At 43.7% G+C, this 13,683-nt stretch overlaps 1 protein-coding gene across 1 annotated transcript in view; it reads left to right on the top strand.

Moving 5' to 3' along the window:
• The window catches only part of LOC138795689 (T-kininogen 2-like), a 69,822-nt gene that overhangs the window by 32,843 nt on the left and 23,296 nt on the right, over window positions 1-13,683 (top strand). The window contains exons 5-9 of the mRNA XM_069975102.1: window positions 1,728-1,903; window positions 2,933-3,043; window positions 3,522-3,606; window positions 6,207-6,355; window positions 8,589-8,696. Of these exons, the coding sequence (XP_069831203.1) occupies window positions 1,728-1,903; window positions 2,933-3,043; window positions 3,522-3,606; window positions 6,207-6,355; window positions 8,589-8,696 (629 nt within the window). The remainder of the gene's footprint in view (window positions 1-1,727; window positions 1,904-2,932; window positions 3,044-3,521; window positions 3,607-6,206; window positions 6,356-8,588; window positions 8,697-13,683) is intronic.

The raw sequence follows: 13,683 nt of genomic DNA on the forward strand, positions 1-13,683 counted from the left end.
CTGTTCTGTCTGTGGTGGTAAGAGGAGGCTGCTGTAAAGTAATCTGTACAGCATTACAGCGACTGGTGACTGCAGTAAATAGAAGGGACCATAGAGGCTCCCTATGGAATGACCTCTTCAGAGCTCACAGAGCAGTTCAGTAATGTTTTATATTCATCTAAAAGGGATAGACTCTTATTGTCATCTATGTAAAAGAAGCTTGCTGTTAAAAACAGATCAGGCAAGATGGCCGCCAGAAAATAGAACCATTAGTTAAAAAGATTAGTGAAATAAAATGCTTCAGTATCTGGCTCTAATCTGTAAGAAAATCTAGGCACATTCTCTTTAAGGTAATATAGCCTCTAACAATTGCCATGAAAAGAACCTGCAAACATTTGAAATGCATAGAAATCAGGTAAACAGACACAAGTCTGATGCAGGTGAGCAGGCAGAGCAACATTAAATAGGCAATGCCAGGCAGGGATAGGTGAAGGGCACATTAGAGACCTGTGCACTGGCTCTTTATTTATATATCAAGGACTACATCCTCAGAAGAGGAGGCAAGTGAGAACCCAGAGAAGAAAACGAGGATCAGCTGGGAGGGGGTCAGAGGGGGTGAGTGTAAACACAAGCCTTACGCTGGTGGGTGGCAACTGCTGGCATTATACCACCAGTCACCGTTGAGCAGGCAGCAGACATCCTGATCTGATCTGGTAGCTCAGCAAACCTGTTAAATAAATCAGTATTCCTATATTTACAGATTATGCCATAATTGTCTGATAGGTGTGGTCCCACCTGTCTGCTGAGAGTATATTCACGTGGTACAGTATTTGTTTTTTCTTAATGAAAATACTCTTGTTGCCAGTCTATGAACCTCATCACAATTCTCCTGAGCCCTATCAAGGCAAAGAATGAAAGAGATGTGACTGTGCATATACCCAACTCTCTACACTGGAAGTTACTGTAACAGCTTGCTCTACTGTCTCCATTACTGTAGAACTGAACGGAGAGAGCACAGGTGCACACGTAGTATTCCACATGCAGGCATGCCCCTGTAGATGATCCTCCAGGTAGTTACCCCCCTAGTAGCCCCCCCAGTATGTAGTAAAGCCCCGAGTATAGTAGGACCTCACTGAAGGTACCCCCCTTCCCAGAGTGTAACTAAAAAAAAATCCATGCTCCCCTAGTTGCAGTGCCCGTGTGTCTCTGTGTCTCCTTCCTCTGCCAGAACACAAGTGACTGCACTTGTGTGCCAGAGCACTGGGAAGGGAGCAACCTCTCTTAACCGGAGGCATAAGGTTGCCAAAAAAGAATTTGACAGAGCAGGGAACCAATAGCTCCTTGCTGTGTCAATCACAGTGCTTATTTTAACTGTGAATGTTCATCAGGAAAGCACAGTTAAAAAGCCTGCTGCAGGGGCTCAGAGCGGGGAGGGAGACCCTGAATCACTGGCACAGGGGCCACAAGGAATATGGGCAGTTCGGACCATGGGCCCCCTTGGGATCTGGGAGCTCCGAGTGGTCGTCTGAACTGCATGTACACCACTGATTGCCAGTAGTATGCAGACATCATATGTTAATATCTTGGTGTTAATATTAGGCCACAGTGACAGGGCAAAAACCCATTATTCCTAGAGGTACACACAACCCTCTATAATCATAAATAATGTCAAATGCTGCTTTGATGGGTAGAAGAAAAACACCAAAAGTCTAGCTCTTAAATAATTTATGCATTAACAATGTTTGTAGTTTTAGAGCCACCAGTGATGTTTGTCCGTAGCCATTGCCTGGGATGCGTCCAAGTCATAGACACCAACAGTGAGGTGTTGTTATCGATAATTCAGTCGGCAATTGAAAAAATGAATACAGTGGGAAACCACAAATTCCACTTTCATCTTGAAAATGTTACAAAGGCACAACGACAGGTCAGAAACAACTGTTCCAATAATCATCGAATACATTGTTGTAGATATAAGTGACACTTCCAACAGCTTGCACTACCGTCATAGAAAAAATAGTAAAAATAGTAAATAGTAACTTGTGTACTAATAAAATTGCATGTGTTTTTATGGCTGGGATCAACATATACATCTATCCTATTATAGTCAGAAAGGAAATTCTAAACAGGCAGACTACATGAACCAAGTGGTCTTTTCTATTATGTTTGAAATTGTACTGTGGACATTGAATGTGCATTGCATCTATAGTTTATACATACAGCAATTCCCTACCTTAAATTATATACAGTGGTGCCTTGGATTACGAGCATAATTGGTTTCGGGACTGTGCTTGTGATCCAAATCCACTCTTAAACCAAAGCAAATTTTTCCATAAGAAATCACTGATATGCAGACAATTGGTTCCACACCCCAAAAATAATGATTTATTATTCTGAATAACATGTAAAACAGATGAAACAAACATTCAGAAACAGCAGAATATGTCATATTATAAGTTACTGTACAGTAATGGAGAGGATGGGAAACACAAGGGCTGAAAGAGACTGCAAGGAGCATGAAGGAATGAGCAGGGCAGATGTGGGCACATACATGCAGCACTCTCTGGCCGGGGAGAGAGGGGTTACAGCTATGGAGAGATTACCCCCATAGTCCTGTTCCCTGATGTAAGCCCCAGCCTGACGTGGATCTGCTATGATTTGGAAGGTGATGGACACTCCCTGGGTCAGAGTACAGGGCTGTAGACCACGCTATGCAGGCCATGCCCCTTCTCCACTCACGCTCCCACCCAGTACAGGGAGCTCTTAAACCAAAGCAATGCTCTTAAACCTAGTCACAATTTTGAAAAACTGTGAGCTCTTAAACCAAGACGCTCTTAAACCAAGTTACTCTTAAACCACGGTACCACTGTATATGTATATATATATATATATATATATATATATATATATATATAATTTTATTTTTTGTATCTATTTCATATAATATCTGATCTAGGTTGTAAGTGGATGGAACTACAAGTTAGAGTACACAATCAGACAGACAAATTGCTCCAAAAGTTTATTTCCTAAGTGGACTCCAGAAGAATGCTCACTTGACAAAAATGGGGTAAGTGGGTATGTTGAATTGTTCTGCATTGTCAATAGCTCTTGTTTTTTTATCTATTTTCTGCTTGGCATTTATAAATTAATTTGTAGTCACATAATTTGTTCTTGTTACACGGTTAAAGAGGTACTCTGAGGAAAAAAGAGTGTACAAATCAACTAGTGTCCGTAAATTGTAAATTATTTCTATTTAAAAACTCAAGTCTTCCTTTACCTATGAGCTGCTGTATGTCCTGCTGGAAGAGGTTTATTCTTTCCAGTCTGACACAGTGCTCTCTGTCGCCACCTCTGTCCATGTCAGGGATTATCTACAGCAGTCCCCCATGGAAAACCTCTCCTGCTCTGGACAGTTTCTCTGGAGTACCCCTTTAAGCCAAACAATTATGTTTTTGTATGGAAACTGATCCAAGCTGAATAATGGGCTGCTTCCTTTTGTGTAGATAGGATATTTGGTCATTTCTCTTTTAAATGTATTTTTATAGCAAGATGGTAATTGTGTTACCGATGTGTTTGTGACACCAAATGAAGAAATCAAGGATATACAGTTAAATTGCCACTCAAGCACAGGTAAGAATATATTGCTTTATAATACGTTATATAAAAAATATTTTATTGCAAGAATGTGTTTAATGTAGTGTAGTGTATGGTATTGACCCTAGTAATAAGTTACTGTGATGTTAGTTTGAAAGTGTAAGCTAAAGCTGGCTAAACACTGACCTAAGATGTGCCAGGTGTAATAGCCGACACATGCTTGATGGTATATTTGGCACATCGTTGGCTGTCCATGCACAATCACATCAAATATTGTTACCTTTGATCTGGCAGAGATTTCAGGCAAAATGTACACCAACTCTTGGCATGTATTAGAGAAAGTCTACCAAACTGTGTCAGGCCACAATTCTCAAAATGAAACAAAATGAGGCTTGAGCAAATATTTGCAACTATCAGCCCTTGATAAATGCCCCCCAACATGTATAGTATCCTTTATGACAGGTAGATAAAATTTAGAGCTGATGTGTATGTTACAGCCACAGGATCTATAGAAGAATTAGGCAGTACATTTGCTGTTTCATTGCCATATCACCTACTTATAGTTATAATACTGAGTTTCACATTTTGTTTATTAGAAAAGAATGGTGAAAGACCTAGTTTGAGAAGATGACCTTTGATGGTGAATGACCTAGTTTGAGAAAAACTCTTCTTGAGTCAAAACGCTACTGCATTGTTACAGAATTATGACTATTTTGCAGATAGACGCCCTGCTGGGGCAGACGGAGGGTCCAATCAGGGTACAAAGGGGTTGTGGCTTCCCCCTGCGACTGATTTACCATGATTTTTGGTTGCTAAACTATAATATATACACACACACATACCGTATTTTCCAGAGTATGAGACGACTGGGCGTATAAGACGATGCCCAACTTTTACAGTTAAAATATACAGTTTGGGATATACTCGCCGTATAAGACTGCCCCTCTTCCAACGCACACAAAATAAAAATTAATAAGAAACATCAGAAAGATCTGAGAGGCAGAGATCTGAGAGGCAGAGAAGGAGGTACAGTAATACCAGTAGGATACAGGGACGGGTCATACGAGTGAAAGAGTTGTCTTTCTTGGCACATGACCCCTCTACCATAACTCTTTTTTTTTCCATACCCCGAATGGGTATGGAGGTAGGACCCCTTGCGATCTGTTACTTGTTCCGTCCTTTGTATCTATGTATCAGGATTTTCAGAGAGCCAAGAGCAGTGAATGGAGGCCTTGTTTATGATGTTGATCGCTATGTCCTTTATGGTTAATGATCCCTGATCTATTCCGACCTTTACATCAACATTCCTGTTATTATTTTTCTATTGCACATATATCTCATGACTTATTTCACTATGGTCGTATTTTTGACAAAGACCAGAGGGTGTTCGAAACTTTGCTTGTACCTGGATATGCAATAAAGCAGTTTGGGTGCTTGGGTTTGGGTGGAAAAGGCAGCAAGCCAGGGAGTAAAGTGCTTAGCCAGGTTCTTTTTCTGGCTATATCTAGCGATCAGTGGGGTCTGCCTGATCAAAACCTCTGACATTTTGGTAGGACATGTCAAAGGTTTTTTTTTTTAAGTGATAGAGCCCATTTAAAGGAGATGTTCCATCTGAGGAAACAATGGCCACAGCATGAAGAAAGTTGAACTGAATTGTGACGATTTAAGTAAATAGTACCCCAATGTCAAATGATATATTTCTGACATATGAGGGTTGATATATGGATCAATCAGGACTGTGTAATAGTCAAGTAGAAAAACTCTTTATTGGAAAGATTTACTAAGCAAAACTTTTTCAGAATTTTGTTGTCATTGGAGGATGGAGTAAAAGAGGCGTAGGTGTTTGTGCTATACAGGTACTTCAGCAAATTGCTGAAGTAGGTGTACAACACAAACACCTACTTAAAGGGGTTGGCCACTTTATATTAAAATAGTTTAGTATACAGTATAAGTAAGTGTACTCATTGCACTTACAGGGCACCACAGCCTGGAGGAGGGGAGTCTAAATTTAGCTCTATGAGGTACGCAGCGAGCTGCTGTCAGCAGCTCCCTGCGTACCTCATAGAGCTAAATTTAGACTCCCCTCCTCCAGGCTGTGGTGCCCTGCTCTGTGGTAAGTCTGTTCATCAGATGGCTTACATGGAGGAGCATATGACCATGCCCCAACCCCCAGTGTCCACCACAGAGCAGGGTTGGCACAGCCTGGAGGAGGATTGTCTGATATTAGCTCTATGAGGTACATAGGGAGCTGCTGTCAGTATATACAGTGAGTACAATCACTAATACTGTACACTAAGAAATTTTACTATAAAGTTTCCAACCCCTTAAAAAATGTTGGGTCAAATGGGTATGGAAAAAAAGATGACATGCCAATTTAAAAGATTTTCGTCATTTCACAAATTATTGGCATACATGAGGTGGCCTGAGAGTAGTGTGTCTAAAAAAAAGCAAGTTGCACAACAATTACTATATTAATGTATAGTATTTGCAAGTTTTATTCTCCTTGACAGTGCTGTAAATTTCTGCAGCAGGGAGTTTTTAGATTACCCATTAATTTATCTGATGGGCCTCTATAGAATACATGAATAAGGAACAATAACTTAAGGTTTACAATCCATTTTTTAATTTATCTTCAGGTTTTTGTCTTAACTGCCCTGATCAGGTGGAAGCCAGCGATCCCGAGCTGCTGAATGTGCTGAAGCAATTCATAAAAGAATATAATTCAGACAGTAATCATACAAACCTATATAAACTTCAGGCTGTGAAGACTGCCTCAATGAAACTGGTAAAATATTGCTATGTTCTTAGTAAAATAAATAAAGTACAAAGAAGGCTAGACTTATACTACCACCACAGCCAACATTTCCCTTTACAGCTGAGTTCACAAATAGTGTGTTTGTGTTTGGGGGGGGGGGGGTGTCCATCCCTGCTTCTGGAGTAGTTCAGCAAAAAGTCACAGAATTATTGTGCAACCCAGTTGATTTGTGCTGGGTTTTAGAATTTTTGCTGACCTACACTTATTAACATATTAGTTTTCTAGGCATGGCTGAGAATGCATAGGGAAAGAGGTAAGGCAAAGGGAGACGAGAACCCTAGGCCTGCCTCCAGTGTTTTTATTAATTTAAAAGCACAGGCACAGGTTTCTTAGGTATAGCAGCAGCACTTTTATAAACGCTAATCCAAAACTACCACCAGCTTAATTTTTAGTAGGGGAGGGTGAAAGGTTTGCTATAATCAGTTAATTCCTCCCAACACTTTTTATTTTTGTCCCCTTTTTTTTTTTTTTTGCGTGCAGCTCATTTATACCATCTAGTCTTAAGGCTCTCATACTCTTTTTAAATAGCTGATGGATGAACAATCATCCAGCCATGAAGTACATCTACCACCGTCTTCCCTATACACTGGAATTTTTCTACACAGCTGAGCATTCCTGTGTTCTCTATGAAAAGGGGAGGGGTAAACCGCAGCTCTCAGCTGTCATGTCATATGTCAGTGGTTTTTCAGGGGGGCCCTATACACCTTAGATTAACGTCTGAATCCACGGCGAACGGCCCACTAAAGTCTAAGGTAAATGACCACCTTTAGGTTAGAACAACAATTACTTAACAACAGTAAAGTGCTTAAAAAGTATGTAAAACTCAGAGTAACTGTAGGGCATATCACTTAAAGGAGAACTCCCACCAAAAAAGTCACAAAGCAAGGGGGTACAGGAAAATAATAAACAACCTAAACTTACCCGTCCTTGTGTTCCGTAGCACAGCTGCTAGGTCCTGTTGACAGCCGCAGTTGACCTGCAGCTCCTCCAGCTGCAAAGTCACATACCTGGCTGAGCAATTTCTCGTTTAGCCAATCAGTGACTGTGGTGGGACACCACCCCAGTCACTGACTGGCTGCACGGGCAATCGCTCAGCTGGGTTGTGACATTGCAGCTGGAAGAGCTAGGTATGAAAATGACTTCCAGCGGCTGCCAGAGGGACCTGAAAGCGGTGCGACATAGGCATGTGGACAGGTGAGTTTAGGTTGTTTATTATTGTCCCGCAACCCTCTGCCTTCCTCCACTTTTTGAATTTTGTGGATCTTTAACCCCTTGGCGTCACAGGGCGTACATTTATGCCCCCTTAGCCTAGGCCCTGGTGCTATGAAGCGGGCTCAGAAGTGATCAATACGTCTGATCCACACAAATGTTATACTAATAAAAACTAGAGATCATGATGCAAAAAAATGACACCCCATAGGTAGGTGATAAAATAAAAGTGCTATACGAGTCACAATAGGATCATTGTAATCACACCTATTTGCAAAAAAAAAACATTTACTGTTAATAAAAATATTAAACCATTAGAAAAGCTATGTAAACATGCATATCACTGTATTCAGACTGACCTATACAATAAAGATTTGTTAGTTTTACTGCATTACGTGAACACGGAAGCCCTTCAAAATATACGGAATTGTATTTTTTATCTCAGTTTCACCCCATAAATGATATTTTGGGGGTTCCATCATTCATTTTATGGTAGATTGAAAGGCGGCATTACAAAGTACAACTGTTCCTGAAAAAAACAAGCCCTTACATGGCCCAGTAGATGGAAAATAAAAGTGTAATGGCTCTCAGAAGGCATGGAGGAAAAAAATAAAAATGCAAAAGTGAAAATTAGCGCAGTCCTTTAGGCCATTTTAGGCTCTGTCCTCAAGGGGTAAAGATAGCTTTTTTTGAGCAAATTCTGTTAAAATGTCTGTTGTATTTGCAATATCAAATCTAGAACAATGTGTGCAGATAGATACATACATACATTTGAAGTCTAAGAGTGACCACATAAAGCAAAAAAATATGATCACTGGTAAAGTTCAATGGTCACCTATAAACACCCAGTTTTTATGCAAGGTGACAAGAAGGTACGAAGGGGAATTATCTATATACAGTCAAATAACACAAAGGAAACACAGCTATAAACATTACAGCTAATTTTTCATTTTGTTTAGAAAATTAGCTCATTAACATTTTATTATTTTGGTAGGTTCAAAATACAAAGCAATACAAAGCAACTTTTGGAATTCAAAACACCAATTGTTCAAAATCAGACCTTACCATCCATGGAGAAGAATGTGACCCAGACCCACTGGGTGTAAGTATAAAAAATATTAATAAAGTACAGAAGTGAATTTATGAGAATTTTTAGCATGTTTGTACAATAATTTTCTTTGAAAGATCTGTTCTCTGATTCAAAAGTCACAGTTATCCAATATCTTTATTGAAAACTCTTACAAAGTAATTTATATGGTATCCTATTTTTGTCACTTTTCTACATTATTCTCATTCTACCATTTTCTAAACAGCCATATTATCATTTGATGCACCACACAATTTTCATTATATCGTCTGTTATCATCTCCCATTATGAACTGTCATTAGAACAGATGACCTCTGCGACCCCTATCACTGCACCACTGATCATCCGTATACTGATCATCCATACACAGATCACCCATACACAGATCATCAATACACAGATCACCCATAAACAGATCATCCATACACGATCACCCATACACAGATCATCCATACACAGATCACCTATACACAGATCATCCATACACAGATCATCCCATCCCATACACAGATCATCCGTACACATCTCATTCCATCCCATACACAGATCACCCATGCACATACTATCCATATATAGATCATCTATACACAGATCATCCCATCCCATACACAGATCATCCATACAAATCTCATCCCATCCCATTCACAGATCACCCATACACATACTATCCATATACAGATCATCTATACACAGATCATCCCATACACAGATCACCCATATACTGATCACCCCATCCACACACTGATCACCCATCACAATACCGATCAGACACAATACCCAGATGACCCATACACAGATCATCCCATCCATACACAGATCACTCATACACAGATCATCCCATCCATACACAGCTCATCACCCCTACATACACAGATCATCCCATCCATACACAGATCACTCATACACAGATCATCCCATCCATACACAGATCACCCATACACAGATCATCCCATCCATACAGAGATCACCCATACACAGATCATCCCATCCATACACAGATCACCTATACACAGATCATCCATACACAGATCATCCCATCTATACACAGATCCCTCATACACAGCTCATCACCCCTACATACACAGATCATCCCATCCATACACAGCTCATCACCCCTACATACACAGATCATCCCATCCATACACAGATCACTCATACACAGCTCATCCCATCCATACACAGATCACCCATACACAGATCATTCAATCCATACACAGATCACCTATACACAGATCATCCCATCCATACACAGATCACTCATACACAGATCATTCCATCCATACACAGATCACCCATACACAGATCATCCCATCCATACAGAGATCACCCATACACAGATCATCCCATCCATACACAGATCACCTATACACAGATCATCCATACACAGATCATCCCATCTATACACAGATCCCTCATACACAGCTCATCACCCCTACATACACAGATCATCCCATCCATACACAGCTCATCACCACTACATACACAAATCATCCCATCCATACACAGATCACCCATACACAGATCATTCCATCCATACACAGATCACCCATACACAGATCATTCAATCCATACACAGCTCATCCCACCCATACACAGATCACCCATACACAGATCATCCATACACAGATCACCTATACACAGATCATCCCATCCATACACAGATCACCTATACACAGATCATCCCATCCATACAAAGATCACCCATACACAGATCATCCCATCCATACACAGATCACCCATACACAGATCATTCAATCCATACACAGCTCATCCCATCCATACACAGATCATCCATACACAGATCACCTATACACAGATCATCCCATCCATACAAAGATCACCCATACACAGAACATCCCATCCATACACAGATCACCCATACACAGATCATCCCATCCATACAGAGCTCATCCCATCCATACACAGATCACCTTTACACAGATCACTCATACACAGATCAGCCCATCTATACAGGGCCGTCTTAACAGCATTATGGGCCCCTGGGCAGAGGTGCGAATTGGCCCCCCCAACCGCCACCATCAAATCCCCCACATCTTTGCATATAGTGCCCCCCATAGTAGCCAATCCCCCCATATAGTGCCCCCCATAGTAGCCAATCCCCCCATATAGTGCCGCCCATAGTAGCCAGTGCCCACATATTAGCCAGTGCCCCCCATAGTAGCCAGTGCCCCCTTGTAGCCAGTGCCCCCATAGTAGCCAGTGCCCCCCATAGTAGTCAGTGCCCCCCATAGTAGCCAGTGCTCCCCATAGTAGCCAGTGCCCCCCATAGTAGCCAGTGCCCCCATAGTAGCCAGTGGCCCCCATAGTAGCCAGTGCCCCCATAGTAGCCAGTGCTCCCCATAGTAGCCAGTGCCCCCATAGTAGCCAGTGCCCCCCATAGTAGCCAGTACCCCCCATAGTAGCCAGTGCCCCCATAGTAGCCAGTGCCCCCCATAGTAGCCAGTGTCCCTATAGTAGCCAGTGCCCCCCATAGTAGCCAGTACCCCCCATAGTAGCCAGTACCCCCATAGTAGCCAGTGCCCCCATAGTAGTCAGTGCCCCCCATAGTAGCCAGTGCCCCCATAGTACCAGTGCCCCCATAGTGCCAGTGCCCCCCATAGTGCCAGTGCCCCCCATAGTGCCAGTGCCCCCCATAGTAGCCAGTGCCCCCCATAGTAGCCAGTGCCCCCAAAGTAGCCAGTGCCCACATAGTAGCCAGTGCCCCCCATAGTAGCCAGTGCCCCCCATAGTAGCCAGTGCCCCCCATAGTAGTCAGTGCCCCCCATAGTAGCCAGTGCCCCCATAGTAGCCAGTGCCCCCATTGTAGCCAGTGCCCACCATAGTAGCCAGTGCCCCCATAGTAGCCAGTGCCCCCCATAGTAGCCAGTGCCCCCATAGTAGTGAGTGCCCCCCATAGTAGCCAGTGCTCCCCATAGTAGCCAGTGCCCCCATAGTAGCCAGTGCCCCCCATAGTAGCCAGTGCCCCCAGAGTAGCCAGTGCCCCCCAAAACAACAAACCAGTTACTCACCTGTCCGGCGGCCCCAGCAGCTCCTCTCCCGTCAGCGCACTCCCGACATCCTCCGGCACAGGCAGCAGGGTACAGAGAGCGTCTCTGTACCCCGCTGCCTGTGCCGGAGGATGTCGGGAGTGTGCGCTGCCGGGAGAGGAGCTGCTGGAGCCGCCGGACGGGTGAGTTCCTGGACTGCCCGCCCCTTCTATCGCCGCTTAGCTGAGTCAATCAGAAGCCTAGGAAAGTGCTGCTCATTGCACTTTCCTGGGCTTCTGATCGGCTGTCAGCTGAGAAGCGATAGAAGGGGCGGGCTGAGCGGCGATAGAAGGGGCGGGCTGGCTCAGGGCCGCTCACTATGCATATGCATAGTGAGCCGCAATAGAGGGGGCGGGCGGGACGGCTTCCTTGTGGTGCTCAGCCCTGCTTGGGAGCCGTCTTCGCTTTATAGGACGCACTTAGTTTTATAAGTGCGTCTTATAAAGCTAAAAATACAGGTCACAGAGGGCAGGGGCCCCCTAGGACGCAAGGGCCCCCGGGCAGCTGCCTACCCTGCCCAATGGATAAGACGGCCCTGCATCTATACACAGATCACTCATACACAGATCACTCATACACATATCATCCCATCTATACACAGATCACTCATACACAGATCACCCCATCCATACACAGATCACCCATACATAGATCATAGATCATCCCATCTATACACAGATCACCCCATCCATACACAGATCACTCATACACAGATCATCCCATCCATACACAGATCATCTCATCCATACACATGCGATGCCCTGGCCCCTGGGGGCCACTTCCGCAGTGCTGGTGTTATGAGCGGGCAATGACCGGGGCAGCTGCAGGGGTTATACTTGTCACGGTATAGGCCTGAGGGCAGCACAGCTGTAGGGACGGTCTGTGGAATCTGCGGGTGATGATGGGCATGCGATTCTTCGCTGCACCTAGTCAGGGCACCAGTTAGTGGACACCAATGCCAGGGTTCAGTAACAGCGGTTTTATTATAGATGAGGTAACTAGTAGCAACAGTTCTGTCCGGATGCAACCGGGTATATAGCAGGCTTTGACAAATAAAGCAGGAGTGGTGCTGCATAGGCTGTGAGAATACGTGCCGGATGATGGGAGTAGGAGTATGAGAGAAATAGCGTTGCTGGGTGGATTAGCTTGAGAATAATACTTGCTGTGAATCCTTGCAGCGATGAGGAGAGATAACGGAATGACACCCAGATGAGAGAGAAGAATCCGGTCACTTGAGCAGGCAGATACAGCCGAAGACTTGAATACAGCAGAGCACTCGATCCACAACTCCTCTGAGGAAGGAGAGGGACGACACACACAACCTCCTTGCTCAGCAGCAAGGGGAAGACTAACTTGTTAGGAGGAAGTGGGAGGTCACATGGTTGCTCCTGGCCAGAGCTAGTCGGCCATTGGAGGAACCATGGTTACAGGTCACGTGATCAACAGCCTTGCATACCACTGTACAATGCAATAATACACAGGAATACATGAGAATACACATGAGAATGCACATTACTAGAGAATACTAGGGGAAAACCAGCAGCAGTTGCAGTGCAAACACTTACCAGAACAGGCATTGACAGAGCAAGAGAAATGGCCATAATAGGAGTAGTAGTCTGCATGTTCTGGGACACTGCATACCTCCCTAGCAAATTTGAGCCGACCTCGGCGAATCTAATAGGCAGCAAACATGAATAGACTGGACAATCAAACAACAGGAATGAATGATGAGAGTGAGTGTGATGAGGTGTGTGTTTCCCACGCCAAAGGCACAGGTGAGAAGAGAGAGGATGAGAAACCCTAGTGGCAGGACTTCACCTAGGGGTGCCTAACGTACTCTGGCGACCAGGTAGCTAGTGCGTGAACCATCTGACGTGTAAGCCAGGACAACTTAACTGCTGGCGGGTGACCCTCCATATTCCAGCCAGTTAGACAGTAGGTTTTCTGTTAAATGT

The sequence above is a fragment of the Dendropsophus ebraccatus genome, chromosome 6, assembly GCF_027789765.1.
Source record: "Dendropsophus ebraccatus isolate aDenEbr1 chromosome 6, aDenEbr1.pat, whole genome shotgun sequence".
NCBI classification, from domain to species: domain Eukaryota; kingdom Metazoa; phylum Chordata; class Amphibia; order Anura; family Hylidae; genus Dendropsophus; species Dendropsophus ebraccatus.